We start from the raw sequence: 17,130 nt of genomic DNA on the forward strand, positions 1-17,130 counted from the left end.
TCCGAACAATGCCAAGGTTTTATCACTGTTATTATCTGCAACAAGTACTAAGGAAAGATAGGGGAAAGCTGTCCCCACAGTAAGACTAAGCTGAATCCCTACGATGTAGCGTGCTGCCTGTTCCTAGTGAACAGACCCGACTTAGTCCTCGGCTAGTCTGAACGAAGACCTATAGCATAAGGGGAGGGGTCCCTAAAAGAACTAAGGACTGGGACAAAAATGAGACACCTCCTAAACAGAGAAGTTGTTTCAGAACACAAAAGACAAACTGACAAAAAGGTACTAGAGGTCCCAGAAGGACCAAGAGAACTGACAGAGAAAGGCACCGAAGCACCTGGCTAGAGAAACAGTCAAACACTGAAGTCTAGCACAGCCAAAAGGGCGGAGCTGGAATATAAAGGCAGATGGTCATTTGACCGCAAAACACATGATGGAAAAAACAAACAAGAGGGTTCTAACAATCACCAGTGCTTGCTGCACTTTGAACTGCTGGCCCACTAGTTCACTTCTGATCGGGAGAAAGTAGCCTTCCTAATGTCCCATCTTGGAGGAGAGGCCCTGGCATGGCTCAACTCCTTGTGGAGAGAGCAGATGCGATAATCTCAGATCTGCAGGCATTCCGCAAGGTGTTTGACCTTTATGTAAAATGTTCCTAACAAAAGCTTCAAATCAATCCACAAACAAAGCAAGTCCCCACTCAGGTTATCATCTGTCAATGGAAATATAGGGGGCTTCCACATTACTGGTAGCACAAAGGCTCTTGAAAAGTAAAATGGCTCCTCGCCCCCCCCAAAAGAAATCCAGTGAATTCTGCGCTCTAAAATCCAAATGTCCTCCTCCCTTCTGAGCCCCACAGTGTGCCTAAACCACATTTTGCGTCCACATCTTTGGCATTTCTGTAGCGATGAGAGCTCACCTAATTTTCGGGTGCATGTCTTCAGAAGCACGAGCTTGGCACTACAATGTACTAGTCACAACAACGTACTGGGGACTACAACGTACTCATCACTACAACATACTGGTTGTTACGCCACCCGGTGGCGCAAGTGGATTAATGGACCCACTGTGCCACAGGGCCAGGTCTGCCTAGGTAGGGGCGTAGCTAAGTGGCTGCCTAATGTTCACTGCAGTTTCAGATGGTGGAGACAGGCTGGGCTGCAGATAGCCGCCAGGTACAACTCCTAGGCAGATGCCGGTACTGCAGCACCTGACCCCAGAAGTCAGGTAGCTGACACAGACTAGGGCTCTGTTCAGACTAATAGGATAAGTTCAGGTTTACTGCAGAACAGTTACTGACACAGAGATTCAGACGGATACTTCTGGGATAGGTTGTAGAAGTCCGGATACACGGATAAGGAAATGTTCAGACACTGGCCGCACTAGGACCAGGGGAAAAAGTTCAGAGCACTTGCCACACTCAACCAGGGATTCAGGTTTAGGACCTGGCCACAGGGCCGGCTCCAGGTTTTCATGGGTCCCGGGCGAAAGAGTCTCAGTGGGCCCCTTTAACACATACCACGATTCATGATGCAAAGATATGGCAGAGAAACATAGTACAGTCATGGCCAAAAGTTTTGAGAATGACACCAAAATTATATTTTCACATGATCTGCTGGCCTCTGGTTTTTATTAGTGTTTGTCTGATGTTTATATCACATACAGAAATATAATTGCAATCATATTATGAGTACTAATAGGTTATATTGACAGTTAGAATGAGTTAATGCAGCAAGTCAATATTTGCAGTGTTGCCCCTTCTTCTTCAAGACCTCTGTAATTCTCCCTGGCATGCTCTCAATCAACTTTTGGACCAAATCCTGACTGATAGCAGTCCATTCTTGCATAATCAATGCTTGCATTTTGCCATAATTTGTTGGTTTTTGTTTGTCCACCCGTCTCTTGATGATTGACCACAAGTTCTCAATGGGATTAAGATCTGGGGAGTTTCCAGGCCATGGACCCAAAATCTCTATGTTTTGTTCCATGAGCCATTTAGTTATCACCTTTGCTTTATGGCAAGGTGCTCCATCATGCTGGAAAAGGCATTGTTGGGCGCCAAACTGCTCTTGGATGGTTGGGAGAAGTTGCTCTTGGAGGACATTCTGGTACCATTCTTTATTCATGGCTGTGTTTTTAGGCAAGACTGTGAGTGAGCCGATTCCCTTGGCTGAGAAGCAACCCCACACATGAATGGTTTCAGGATGCTTTACAGTTGGCATGAGACAAGACTGGTGGTAGCGCTCACCTCTTCTTCTTCGAATAAGCTGTTTTCCAGATGTCCCAAACAATCGAAAAGGGGATTCATCAGAGAAAATAACTTTGCCCCAGTCCTCAGAAGTCCACTCCCTGTACCTTTTGCAGAATATCAGTCGGTCCCTGATGTTTTTTTTTGGAGAGAAGTGGCTTCTTTGCTGCCCTCCTTGAAACCAGCCCTTGCTCAAAGAGTCTCCGCCTCACAGTGCGTGCAGAAGCACTCACATCAGCCTGCTGCCATTCCTGAGCAAGCTCGGCACTGCTGGTAGTCCGATCCCGCAGCTGAAACAGTTTTAAGATACGGTCCTGGCGCTTGCTGGTCTTTCTTGGGCACCCTGGAGCCTTTTTGACAACAATGGAAGCTCTCTCCTTGAAGTTCTTGATGATGCGATAGATTGCTGACTGAGGTGCAATCTTTGTAGCTGCGATACTCTTCCCTGTTAGGCCATTTTTGTGCAGTGCAATGATGGCTGCACGTGTTTCTTTAGAGATAACCATGGTTAACTGAAGAGAAACAATGATACCAAGAACCAGCCTCCTTTTAAAGTGTCCAGTGATGTCATTCTTACTTAATCATGACTGATTGATCGCCAGCCCTGTCCTCATCAACACCCACACCTGTGTTAATGGATCAATCACTAAAACGATGCTAGCTGCTCCTTTTAAGGCAGGACTGCAATGATGTTGAAATGTGTTTTGGAGGTTAAAGTTCTTTTTCTGGGCAAATATTGACTTTGCAAGTACAGTAATTGCTGTTAAGCTGATCACTCTTTGACATTCAGGAGATTATGCAAATTGCCATTACAAAAAATGAAGCAGTAAACTTTGGAAAAATTACTATTTGTCTCATTCTCAATACTTTTGGCCATGACTGTACAGTACAATGCCAAACATTTCACTCACTTCTTACATTATATGAGTGATATCTATCAGGATTACAAGATCCGGGGTACTTTCAGCTGTATCGCATCTAGTGTAGGGTACTTAATTATATGTACCAAATGTCTAGCTGGGGGTCTTTATGTAGGTGAGACAGGGCAAAAACTTAGGACAAGGATGAAACATCATCGCCACACAATAAAAGAAAAAATAATAGATCTACCATTTTTGTTCCCCTGATCACAGTATCAAAGACATGAAATTACTGGTATTAAAAGGTAATTTCAAATCTCAAAGACAAAGAAGAATCTCGGAATATAAACTGATGGTGACGTTTGAGACCTTCAGAGCAGCAATGAATGTGTCGCATGGATTTATGTCATTCTACATCAACTACCTTCGCACTCCTTATCTATTAACTGCTAAAATATTTACAGCCAGAACTGTTTATCTCTCCCATAGTAATAACTCTGCTTTCCGTCACCTGTCTCATCTATTGCATTATTTCTGTGTTTTATTGTGTATAAATATGTGACTCTTCAGATTTTGCGTTATTCTAGCCTGATGAAGAGACTTGCGTAGTCTCGAAAGCTTGCCACTTGTTACCATCTTTTCAGTTAGCCATTAAAAGGTATCAACCACTGAGGACTCTCAAATGTAAATATTTTTCTATCTACTGGCTAACATGGTCCAAAAATATATATATTTTCCCTGTACAATATCTCAGAAACAGGTGAATCCTCCCCATATAATGCTCCATGCAGGCTGGGCCCCATATAATGCTCCATCCTGTATGGGCCCCATATAATGCTTCATCCTGTATGGGCCCCATATAATGCTCCATCCTGTATGGGCCCCATATAATGCTCCATCCTGTATGGGCCCCATATAATGCTCCATCCTGTTTGGGCCCCATATAATGCTCCATCCTGCATGGGCTCCTTCCTTTATGGGCCCCATAGATTGCTCCACCCTGTATGGGCCCCATATAATGCCCCATGCCTCCATACCTAAAAAAAATCAAAAAAATCAAATGCTCACCTCACCTCACCTCTCCTGCTGCCGCTGCTTAGCTCCGGACTCCTCAATGTCGCCGGCGTCTCCCTGCTCTCTGCACTGTGACTGCTCAGCAGAGGGCGCTCTGGAAAGACGTCATCACACCCTCTGACCTGAGACGTCACAGTCAAGAGACGGAAAAGGCCAGAGTTGCAGAGGCACTGGGCGAGGTAAGTATTGTGTCGGGGCCCTGAGCAAGGGAGGGGGGCCCCATAGTGCGCCGGGGTGCCCAACAGCGAGTGGGCCTCCCGCCTGGTCAGGGCCCCGGGTACGCCGGGCCTGCCTGGCCACACCAAGAACAGGGATTCGGGTACAGGACACTGGCCACACCAGGACCAGAGGACCTAACAACTCACTAGTAGGGGAGACTACATACAAATGAAAGCTGTTGCTTCAGGAGTCTTTTATACAGGATGACTCCCAGCAAAACAGTAGGCTTAGAGTCATCTAGCAGGTGAACTCATTATGCTAAATGCGTCCCAGCAATTCACTGGTGACATTTTACTATGTGCACACGCTGCCCCCTTAAGAATGTAGAAGTGGTCCAGCACGCACATTAGGCGAGCTGATAGGAAGTGCAGCGTGCACAAGCAGGAGACATGCCAGCACAAGGGTACCACACCGCAGGGCTGGAGCAGTGAGTATGCCAGTGTGCCTGTATGAAGGGGGAAAGGAAACCATGCAGACAAGCTAACAATGGTGTTACAATGGTCACTAGAATGTACTAGTCACTACAACGGCAGTTTGTAATTTTCACTCAGTTCCTTGTTTCTGGAAAACGTCCATGGAGTCACAATCGTCACTACACTTGTAGATAAATTCCCAAAAGGGTATAATTTCCAAAATGGGGTCGCTTGAAGGAGTATTCTGCTTTTATAGCACTTAGGGGCTCTGCACATGGAGTCTGCATACTATTCTAGGGAAATCTGTGCTCCAGGAGGCAAAAAGGGCTCTGTCCCTCCCAAGCCTCGCCATGTAGCTAAGCAGTACTGTACAGACACATATGGGATATTTCTACATTCAGCAGAAATTATGGGACACATTTTGGTGCCTTTTTTTTTACATATTTCCAGTGTAAAAATGTAAAATCTGGGGCTAAAAGAAACTTTTAGTGGTAAAAATGTAATTATTTTTTTCTTTTCTCCCCATTGGTATTAAATTCTGTGACCCACCTGTGGTGTCAATATGATCACTGCACTCTTAGATGAATTCATTAAGAGGTGTAGTTTGTATATTGAGGTCACTTATGGGGGGTTCTGCTGTTCTGGCACCTCGGGGGTTCTGTCAATGTGACATGGCACCCTCAAACCAGTGCAGCAAAATCTGAACTCCAGTATGATGATTCTTCCCATCTGAGCTTTGCACTGTGCCTCAAAAGTAGTTTTCAACCACATGGAGTATCAGTACACTTAGGAGAAATTGCACAACAAATTTTGAGCTTGCGGTCCATTTTCTCCTGCTATCCTTGTGAAAATTAAACATTTTGGGGCTAAAACAACATTTATGTGGGAAAAATATATATTTTTTAATTTTCACAGATCAACATTGTAAAATTTTATGAAGCACCTGTGGCTTGAAGGTGCTCACCACTTATCTAGATAAATTCCTTGAGGGGTCTAGTTTCCAAAATGGGTTCACTTGTAGGGGTTTTCCACTGGTTAGACACATCAGGGGCTCTCCAAACACGACATGACATCCGCAGACCATTCCATCAAAGTCTGCGTTCCAAAACATCATTCATTCCATTCTGAGCCTTGCTGTGTGCCCAAACAGTAGTTTTCCCCCGCATATCGGGTATCTGCGTACTCAGGAGAAATTGTACAACAAATTTTGGGGTTCATTTTCTCTTGTTATGCTAGTGAAAATAAAAAATTTGGGGCTAAAAAACATTTTTGTGGGAAAAATGTGATTTTTTTATTTTCACAGCTCTACGTTATAAACTTCTGTGAAGCACCTGGGGGTTCAAGGTGCTCACCAAACATCTAGATAAGTTCTCTGTGGGGGCTCTCCAAACATGACATGGCGTCCGCTAATTATTCCAGGCAAATTTTACATTCAAAAGTCAAATAGTGCTCTTTCCCTTCTAAGCCCTGCCGTGTGCCTAAACAGTGTTTTTCCCCCACATATGGGGCATCGGCCTGCTCAGGAGAAATTGCACAACAAATTTTGGAGTCCATTTTTGTGAAGCAGTTAAATGTTTACTTTTTCCTTCCACATTTCATAAATTTCTGTGAAGTACCTGAAGGGTTAATACATTTTTTGAATGTGGGTTTGAGCACCTTGAGGGGTGTAGTTTTTAGAATGGTATCACTTTTGTGTAATTTCTGTCACATAAGCCCATCAAAGTCCCTTCAAATGTGATGTGGTCCCTAACAAAAATGGTTTTGTAAATTTTGTTGGAAAAATTAGAAATCACTGGTCAACTTTTAACTCTTATAACTTCCTAACAAAAAAAATCTGCTTCAAAAACTGTGCTGATGTAAAGCAGACATGTGAGAAATGTCATTTATAAACTATTTTGTGTGACATAATTCTCTGATTTAAGGGCATAAAAATTAAAAGTTTGAAAATTGCAAAAAAATGTTTTTTTCACAAATAAACGTAAGTCATAACAAAGAAATTTTACCACCATATGTCACGAAAAAAAGAAAAAGAGAATGAGTGGGATCCATTGAAGGGTTCCAGAGTTATTACCACATAAAGTGACAATGGTCAGAATTATAAAATTTGGCCTGTTCAGGAAGGTGAAAACAGGCTTGTTGGCTGATGGGGTTTAAAGTGGAAATACCAAACCTTTTAAAATTATTTTTCATATTTTACTTCATTATAAACTAATTATGAAAATTTTCAAACAATTAAAACATTATCCCCTTCCCGACCTTGGAAGTACTCAGTATGTCCTGGTTGGTGAGTACTTACCAACCTTGGACATACTGAGTACTTCCAGGTGATTTTGCACGCACAGGGACTGTGCACACGCGATCGCCGCCGGGTGGCAGCTGATTCTCCCGTTCCCGGCATTTTAACCCCCTAAATGCTGCGATCGCTGCATTTAGCGAGTGGGCAGAAGGACAGAAGCCCCTCTGCTCCTGGATCTGAGACCCCGAGACATCATCGCAGGGCCCGATCGTTGCCGTGGTGACCCAATGTCGTCATGATGACAGCCGGGTCACCGAGCACTAGTAAGTTAGTTAGACCAGTGCATGATCTAACTAACTTGTGTCAGTGCAGAACTCACAGTTATAAAGGCATAGCAATGATCCAGCATTGCTATGCCGTATAACTGCGATGACTGCAGAAAGTGACTATACCTTAGAACTGCGATGACTGCAGAAAGTGAAAGTCCCATTGTGGGACTTTAAAAAAAATCAGACAATAAAATATATATATATATATATATATATACAGTACAGACCAAAAGTTTGGACACACCTTCTCATTTAAAGATTTTTCTGTATTTTCATGACTATGAAAATTGTACATTCACACTGAAGGCATCAAAACTATGAATTAACACATGTGGAATTATATACTTAACAAAAAAGTGTGAAACAACTGAAAATATGTCTTATAGTCTAGGTTCTTCAAAGTAGCCACCTTTTGCTTTGATGACTGCTTTGCACACTAATGGCATTCTCTTGATGAGCTTCAAGAGGTAGTCACCGGAAATGGTCTTCCAACAATCTTGAAGGAGTTCCCAGAGATGCTTAGCACTTGTTGGCCCTTTTGCCTTCACTCTACGGTCCAGCTCACCCCAAACCATCTCGATTGGGTTCAGGTCTGGTGACTGTGGAGGCCAGGTCATCTGGCGTAGCACCCCATCACTCTCGTTCTTGGTCAAATATCCCTTACACAGCCTGGAGGTGTGTTTGGGGTCATTGTCCTGTTGAAAAATAAATGATGGTCCAACTAAACGCAAACCGGATGGAATAGCATGCCGCTGCAAGATGCTGTGGTAGCCATGCTGGTTCAGTATGCCTTCAATTTCGAATAAATCCCCAACAGTGTCACCAGCAAAGCACCCCCACACCATCACACCTCCTCCTCCATGCTTCACGGTTGGAACCAGGCATGTAGAGTCCATCCGTTCACCTTTTCTGCGTCGCACAAAGACACGGTGGTTGGAACCAAAGATCTCAAATTTGGACTCATCAGACCAAAGCACAGATTTCCACTGGTCTAATGTCCATTCCTTGTGTTTTTTTAGCCCAAACAAGTCTCTTCTGCTTGTTGCCTGTCCTTAGCAGTGGTTTCCTAGCAGCTATTTTACCATGAAGGCCTGCTGCACAAAGTCTCCTCCTAACAGTTGTTGAAGAGATGTGTCTGCTGCTAGAACTCTGTGTGGCATTGACCTGGTCTCTAATCTGAGCTGCTGTTAACCTGCGATTTCTGAGGCTGGTGGCTCGGATAAACTTATCCTCAGAAGCAGAGGTGACTCTTGGTCTTCCTTTCCTGGGGCGGTCCTCATGTGAGACAGTTTCTTTGTAGCGCTTGATGGTTTTTGCAACTGCACTTGGGGACACTTTCAAAGTTTTCCCAATTTTTCTGACTGACTGACCTTCACTTCTTAAAGTAATGATGGCCACTCGTTTTTCTTTACTTAGCTGATTTTTTCTTGCCATAATACAAATTCTAACAGCGTATTCAGTAGGACTTTCAGCTGTGTATCCACCAGACTTCTGCACAACACAACTGATGGTCCCAACCCCATTTATAAGGCAAGAAATCCCACTTATTAAACCTGACAGGGCACACCTGTGAAGTGAAAACCATTTCCGGTGACTTCCTCTTGAAGCTCATCAAGAGAATGCCAAGAGTGTGCAAAGCAGTCATCAAAGCAAAAGGTGGCTACTTTGAAGAACCTAGAATATAAGACACATTTTCAGTTGTTTCACACTTTTTTGTTAAGTATATAATTCCACATGTGTTAATTCATAGTTTTGATGCCTTCAGTGTGAATGTACAAGTTTCATAGTCATGAAAATACAGAAAAATCTTTAAATGAGAAGGTGTGTCCAAACTTTTGGTCTGTACTGTATATATATATATATATATATATATATATATATATTGTACTGAGAAATTTGATAAAAGAAATAAAAAATAAAAAAAGTACAAATATTTGGTATCGCTGTGTCCAGAATGACCTTCCTCATAAAAATGTCACACTAGTTAACCCCTTCAGTGAACACAGTAAAAAAGTAAAATAAAAAACGGAGCAAAAAACTATCTTTATCATCATACCGCCAAACAAAAAGTGGAATAAAATGTGATCAAAAAGACATATGTAAATAAAAATGATATCTTTGAAAACGTCATCTTGTTCCGCAAAAAACAAGCTGCCACACCTCTCCATCAGCAGAAAAATAAAAAAGTTATAGCTCTCAGAATACAATTATTTTTACTATAAAAAAGTTTTTATTGTGTAAAAGCGCCAAAACATAAAAAAACTATATAAATGTAGTATCGCTGTAATCGTACTGAACCGAAGAATAAACCTGCCTTATCAACAATAACAAAAAAAAAAAAACAATACCTAAATTGATGGGTTTTGTTAATTTTGCCTCACAAAAATCGGAATAGAAAGTGATCAAAAAATGTCAACTCGTCCCGCAAAAAAAAAGCCATCACATGACTCTGTCGGCCGAAATATGGAAAAATTATAGCTCTCAAAGTACAGCGGTGAGCAAAAAAAAGCGTCTTTTAGTGTGTGACAGCTACCAAACATAAAAACCCTATATAAATCTGGTATCGCTGTAATCGCACTGATCCAAAGAATAAAGTTGTCTACTCACTTATATCACACAAGGAACGGCGTAAAAAATAAATAAAACCAATTCTTCACCTGCTGTTGATTTGTTCATTCTGCCACCCAAACATCACAGTAGGCTCAGCGCACATTGATTCTGCGCTCTGCGCTGAGCGCTTACACTGGGGTTTCTGTGTAAATCTCTGAAATACATGATTCAGACAGAACCACCGGTGGAAGATTCCTTATACTGAGGCAGATAGAGGCACTGTGGACGCCGTCTGGCCTATGATCCGACAGTGTCCATCTTTTTGGCATGCAGAAAAATGCCGTTGGCCAAAGTTTTGTGCACTTCGGAAAAGAAGAACACCGCCGAACAGTGGCCAGACGGAGTCCAGAGTAACTCTGTTGCCTCATTAAAGTAAATGGATCCCTTGGGGATTTCATCTTAATCATGTCATTCAGAGATTAAGATGGAAACCCCCATGTAAGTGCTCAGCGTAGAGTGCAGGATAAATGTGATCCAAAATGTTATGTAAAATGTTTCCAACAAAAGTTTCAACTCAATCCCCAAAAAAAGCCCCCACTCAGGTCTGTCATGTGTTAGTGGAAATATAGGGGGCTTCCACGTTACTGGTAGTACAAAGGCTCTGGAAGAGCACTATGGCTCCTTGCCCCCAAAAGAAATACAGCAAATTCTACGCTCCAAAATCCAAATGCCATGCCTCCCTCTTGAGCTTCAGTGTGCCTAAGCCACATTTAGAGTTCACGTATGGCATTTCTGTAGCGATGAGAGCCTGCCTCATTTACAGGTGCAGGTCTCCAGAAGCATGAGCTGGTCACAGCTACGAAATGGTCACTACAATGTGCTGGTCACTACAATGGCAGTTTGCAATTTTCACTCAGCAACATCCATTGCTGCTGGATTCTGGGAGACACCCATGGAGTCAAAATCGTCACTACACCAGTAGATAAATTGCCAAAAATGGGAAATGGGTATAAATTCGAAAATGGGGTCACTTGCGGTGAGATTCTGCTGTTCTAGCACTTAGGGGCTCTGTATATGGAGTCTGCAAACTATTCTAGGAAAATCTGCATTCCAGGAGGCAAATATCACTCTGTCCCTCCCAACTCTCGCAGTCTATGCAGTACTGTACAGCCACATATGTGGTATTGCCACGTTCAGAAGAAATTGTGGGAAAAATGTTGGTGTCATTTTTACCCACTTCCAATTTTTACCTCACTTGTGAAAATGTAAAATCTGGGGCTAAAACAAAATTTTGGTGGTAAAAATGTAATTATTTTTTCTTCACTGCCCAATTGTATCAAATTCTGTGACCCACCTGTTGTGTCAATATGATCACTGCACCCCTAGATTAATTGAGAGGTGTAGTTTGTAAAATGGAGTCACTTATGAGGGGTTCTGCTGTTCTGGCACCAGAGGGCCTCTCCCAGTGGGTCATGGCACCTGCAAACTATAACAGAAAATCTGCACTATAATATGGCATTCCTTCCTTTCTGAGCTTTGCACTGTGCCTCCTGAGAAGTATTTTCTAATTACATGTAGAGTATTGGCGTACTCAGGAAAAAATGGACCTCAGTTTGTTGTAAAAATTTCTCCTATTAGCCCTTAGAAAAATAAAAAATTAGGGCTAAAACAACATTTTAGTGGTAAAAATGGAATTTATTCTTTCTTCACCCCCCAATGGTATAAAACTCTGTGAGGCACATGTGATGTCAATACGATCAATGCACCCCTAGATGAATTCATTGGGGGGTATAGTTTGTAAAATGAGGTCAAACATGGGGTTTCTGTTGTTCTGGCAACTTAGGGGCTCTGCGAATGTGACATGGCACCCTCAAACCATTCCAGCAATATCTGAACTCCAATATGGTGCTTCTTCCCTTCTGAGCTTTGCACTGTACCTCAAAAGTAGTTATTGACCACATATGGTGTATTGGTGTACTCAGGAGAAATTGCACAACAAATTTTGGGACCAGTTTTCTCCTGCTATCCTTGTGAAAATGAAAACATTTGGGGATAAAACTAAATTTTTGTGGGAAAAATATATATTTTCTAATTTTTACATATCAAAGTTGTAAAATTCTGTGAAGCATATGGGGGTTTAAGGTGCTCACCACATGTCTAGATAAATTCCTTGAGGGGTCTAGTTTCCAAAATGATGTCACTTTTAGGAGGTTTCCACTGTTTAGGCACATCAGGGGCTCTGCAAACGCGATATGGTGTCCGCTAATTATTCCAACAAATTTTGCATTCAAAAAGTCAAATGGCGCCCCTTACCTTCCAAGCTCTGCCGTGCGCCCAAACAGTAGTTTTCCCCCATATATGGGGTATCTGCGTGCTCAGGAGAAATAGAACAACAAATTTTGGGGTCTATTTTTTCCTGTTACACCTGGCAAAAATAAAAAAAATTGGGTCTAAAGTAAAATTTTTGTGAAAAAAAGTTAAACGTTCATCTTTTTCCCACATTCAAAAAATTCCTGTGAAGCACCTGAAGGGTTAATAAAGTTCTTGAATGTGGTTTGGAGCACCTTGAGGGGTGCAGTTTTTAGAATGGTGTCACTTTTGGGGTATTTTCTGTCATAAAGACCTCTCAAAGTGACTTCAAATATGATGTGGTCCCTAAAAAAAAAATGTTTTTTTAAATTTTATGGGAAAAATGAGAAATCGCTGATCAACGTTTAACCCTTATAACTTCCTAACAAAACAAAATGATGTTTCAAAAATTGTGCTGATGTAAAGTAGACATGTGGGAAATGTTACTTATTAACTATTTTGTGTGATTTATCTCTCTGATTTAAGGGCATGAAAATTCATAGTTTGAAAATTGCAATTTTTTTCAACATTTTTGCCAAATTTCTGTTTTTTTCACAAATAAACACAAGTGATATCGAATAACTTTTACCACTATCATGAAGTACACTATGTCACGAAAAAACAATCTCAGAATCAGGGGAATACGTTGAAGCGTTCCAGAGTTATTACCTCATAAAGTGACAGTGGTCAGAATTGTAAAAGATGGCCTGGTCATTAACCTACAAAGTGGCTCGGTCGTTAAGTGGTTAAAGAAGCTTGTCCAAAAAAATAGAAAAGAATGAACAGTATGGAGTATTTAACGGGCAAGAAAAAGCTGCAAAAAAAACTCCATTCCTTTCTGTTTAAAAGGAGCTGGTCTTATGCTGTGAGGACTGAGGCGGGAGGGGCAGCTCTGGCTGAGGACACATTAGAAATGACCAGAAGGATAAATATTAGGACTGATGACTGGAGTAGTGGTCCCTGAATGTCCATACATGGCACCCAGGTGGCACTCTCACACTGCGGCCGGCTCTCCTCCCCCTCCCTGCCCCTGTGCTGCCGGCTCCGTCTGCTGCAGCCAATCGGCTCATTGCAGCCAGGACTCCGGCGCGGCTCGTGTGGCGCACACGGCTCGTCCCCTCCCGGCCGCCGGGGAGCGCGTCTCTGAAGCCCGTAGCCGCAGCGCACAGACACGGGGCCCCAGGCCGAGCCGCCGCAGCAGCATGTCGGGCCCCGGGCTGCACGGGGAGGATTCGGGGCTGCTGCTGGAGCTGCTGGGGGAGAAGCTGGTGACGGCGGAGCGGGAGGAGGTGGACGTCCAGGCTCTGGGCTCCAGGGTGTCTCTCCTCGGGCTGCTCTTCGGCTGCGGGATGAGCGCTCCCTGCCTGCAGCTGCTGCCCAGCCTCAGCGACTTCTACTGCAAGACCCGGGACCGGCTGGAGATCGTATTCATCTCTTCGGACCCCGAGCAGAAGAAATGGCAGCTCTTCCTCAAGGACATGCCCTGGCTGGCACTGCCGTACCAGGAGAAGCATAAGAAGGTGAGGGGGAGGGCAGCTGCCCTGTGCATTGTTACCTAGGCGTGGAGGGAGCCATGGATGACTCCTGCACCGTGCACAGCACCATTGCTTGGCATAGCTGCCTGTGCCAGGTCTCCTTGTATATTGGTGTGGACAGTAAGTGCTGCTACTAGGCTAGTGCCAGGGGCGCTGATCCTGCATGGCCCTGTAGCTTACTTGGGCAGCAGATGGCATTAAGTGCATGACAGGTACCAAAAATCTTCCCAATACCAACACCAGTATGTACATAACCCGCGTGTCCTCATACTCTGATGCCATCAAATACTCTCCTGGCTCACCCGCTGGCATACAAAGCAGGTGGAAGTGAATAGTGCCAGGTGTAGAGGTGCGATGGCAGCAACATGGAGCATCGCTTGATGACTTGGTGGCACTGTGTGACGTTGCTTTACACAAACCACCTCGTGGCATTTAATGACCACCGATCACCATAGTGTAATAGGACCACTATGCTTTGGTCCTGAGGCCCAGAATCTTTAAGCTGCACTACAAAGCCTTGGAATTGGTTATTAACGTATTATTGCTGGATAGATTAGGCTGGCAGCCCACCTCTGGCCACCAGTGAGTCCACCAGTTTGATCCACACTGTCAGGTTACATAGCTCGAAAAAAGACATTGATCCATCACATTCAACTTTTCTCGACCAGTAATACATTATCTGTAAAATAATTATAACCTACAATGTCACTGGTTATTAGAAAAGCAACTGGCCCTTAATTTAGATGATGATATAGTATCTGCGGTAGTGCTTTCCACGGTCTGCCTACTCCAACTGTAAAGACCAGGGTTGTCCGGCCGTAGGGTACAAGTCTTTGACTGCAGACTTGTGAATCTTTACTAGTGAGGATTCTCCAGTGCCCGGAGTGGGTGGTCATGTTACTGCAAGTATGTGATTTGTATACTTTTGGCCACATTCCAACTGTACTGTGTCCGGCCTCGCTCATTACACTAGTCCGCACGTGACCGCTTGTGTGCATACTTGAGGTCATGCACCCACCGCTCCCGGCATCGGAGAATCCTCACAGCGTGCAATGTGTGTGTGATGTGAGGGTTCACAAGTCTGCACAAATAGTGACTGCAGACTTGTAGCCCACGACCACGGACCCACTATCAGCATTTGGTCAGTATTTTTTCTCAGGAGTGGGAGCCCAAACCAGCTGAAGAACAATAAGAGAAAAGGTATAATAATTGCAGAATTGGTGACTTGTTTCTATCACCCACTCCTGGTTTTGGCTCCCACTCCTGAGAAAAAATACTGATAGTGGGGCCGTGGCCTAAGGCTGGACAGCTCCTTTAAGAGAAGTCCCCTGGTCTTCACCAGTAATATATCATTGCTCAGACCGAACTCCTGACTTTCCTGGATAGTATTTATTCAGATATAAGGGTGAGGCCACAACATGACACCGATTACAAAAGGGGTGATTTGGTTGGGGCATTAGATGTGTCAGCGAGCTTCAATGCGCAGGACTGGGAATATTAAAGCTCATGTGAGTGAATAATTCAAGGGGTCTTCCCATCTCATAAAGCGATGACATAGCCACGTGTCTGGTTCCATATCCTAGTGATATCAGCTGATTGTGTCAGTGGCTGCTATCTGAAATGGGCTGATCTACCATCCAGATATGCTGCTCTAGGTAAGGGCAGTATAGTATGGGGAGAGGTTTGCTCCCTGTGTACCCAAACCATTGTACTGTTTGGTTAATAGGAAGGGTCATAGAATACAGTGGAACTATATACTTAATTAATTTCTACCTATAGTTATAATTCCAGTATATTCATGAGTGCACGCCCTCTGCCTCCGTTGTTCTTTCTGATCATTGTGCCTAGTTATTTGCTCAAGTGCGGGGCAGCAACGGAAAGGAAGCGCTGGTGCAGCCAGCAGGTGGTAAGTAAGGCTGGTTGTATTTCAGTGGAGAAGCCCTTTATTAATAGGGAAGTTGAGTTATGCAGCCTTATAATAGGGGAGATCTGATTATACATGGTGTCTGCTAGTTATGCAGCTTTCTAATGTTTATTAGCTTGGCACACTGCGAGGGGTGTCTTTTTGCTTACAGAGGTTTTCCACTTTGGCCAAAAAAAAGTTACTTTTCCTTCTGTGCATTTAGCAAATCATCACTTTCTTGAGTCTTGACTCCTTTAAAGGAGTAAGGGATGTTCTCCTCTGACATGAGAGGGATTGGTGCTGTTTTTACACCGAATGGCGACATGATTCAGAATAATGATCAATAGGAAGGACCGAAATATATGCAGGGTTCCAGTTTGTAGAAATAAAAAATGTCATTAGCAGAGCAGTGTCAATTGTGGTTCTGGTAATTGAATATTTTTCCGTAATCAGAATATAATGTTTGCCCCTGGTATTTATACTGGCAGTGCTTGGAACAAGAAGCATATACTGTACATCTCAGGGCGCAGACACTACTGACAGCTACAATACACAGGATAGTACACGGAGCCTGTTTCCACATCAGATTTTTTTTTTTTGTCTTCCTATCTCTATATATCTGTCATCCGGAACTTTAAAAAATTATTTTTCCCTGGGATAGGTGAGGATCTTGTGTGGCGATGACTTTAATGTGGTTGAGAAATATTTAAGTTTTGATTTTTAGTAGTGGGAATACGCGTTAGTCTAAAACCAGCTTTTTGTTCCTTCTGTCACTGACCTAGGACAACTTAAAGGGAACCTGTTGTGTGAAATAATGCTGTTAATTTACAGGTTAATAGCGTGCCTGCACGGATAGCCCTGCTGCATGGAGGGAATGAACTTTATTCCCCACAGCAGCGTTTTGCTTCCATTCATAGGGTTGGTGTTGTCAGTTTGTCATTGCACTGTGGATAGAGAGCGCCGGCTGTAACCTCACCCCTGGCACTGACTGACAGCAGGCTCAGCATTAGAGCTGGCTGTCAGTCATGAGATCATTTTAATTTTAGAGTGAAATTATTGAAGGATTATGCAACATTTCTGATTTGAATTGTCAAAGAAAGTACATCAGTCTCAGCAGTTCTAAGAGATCTATTTTATAAGGGATGAAGTTTGCATTGCAAAATCTGGTGAAAAATCCATTTTAAAGTGAATATGACGTTGATTACCTATTTTTTTATTATGGAACGAGGCCGCGCCCACTGGCCAGGGGTGTATATATAACTCATACATCCCCTCCGATCCCATGTCTGAAACCGGGGGATTTATACGTCTGCAGTCACACAGAGTGACTGCAGACTTATTGGTTTGGACCGGACAAACCCCATTAAAGGTCAAAATTGGCTCGGTCATTAAGGGGTTAAAGATCTGTCATGAGGTT

General features: G+C 43.3%; 1 protein-coding gene across 2 annotated transcripts in view; it reads left to right on the forward strand.

Annotated features, from left to right (window-relative positions):
• The window catches only part of NXN (nucleoredoxin), a 212,174-nt gene that overhangs the window by 23,744 nt on the left and 171,300 nt on the right, over positions 1-17,130 (forward strand). The window contains exon 1 of one of the 2 annotated variants that reach the window (XM_073664927.1): positions 13,321-13,795. The exons of the other annotated variant lie outside the window; for it this stretch is intronic. Coding sequence (XP_073521028.1) covers positions 13,478-13,795 — 318 coding nt within the window. The 5' untranslated portion in view covers positions 13,321-13,477. Of the gene's footprint in view, positions 1-13,320; positions 13,796-17,130 lie in introns of those variants that run through there. 2 annotated transcript variants of the gene reach the window in all.

Source organism: Phyllobates terribilis, unplaced genomic scaffold (assembly GCF_046119375.1).
Source record: "Phyllobates terribilis strain yellow unplaced genomic scaffold, ASM4611937v1 Scaffold_2__4_contigs__length_985480577, whole genome shotgun sequence".
In the NCBI taxonomy this organism is placed as follows: Eukaryota; Metazoa; Chordata; class Amphibia; order Anura; family Dendrobatidae; genus Phyllobates; species Phyllobates terribilis.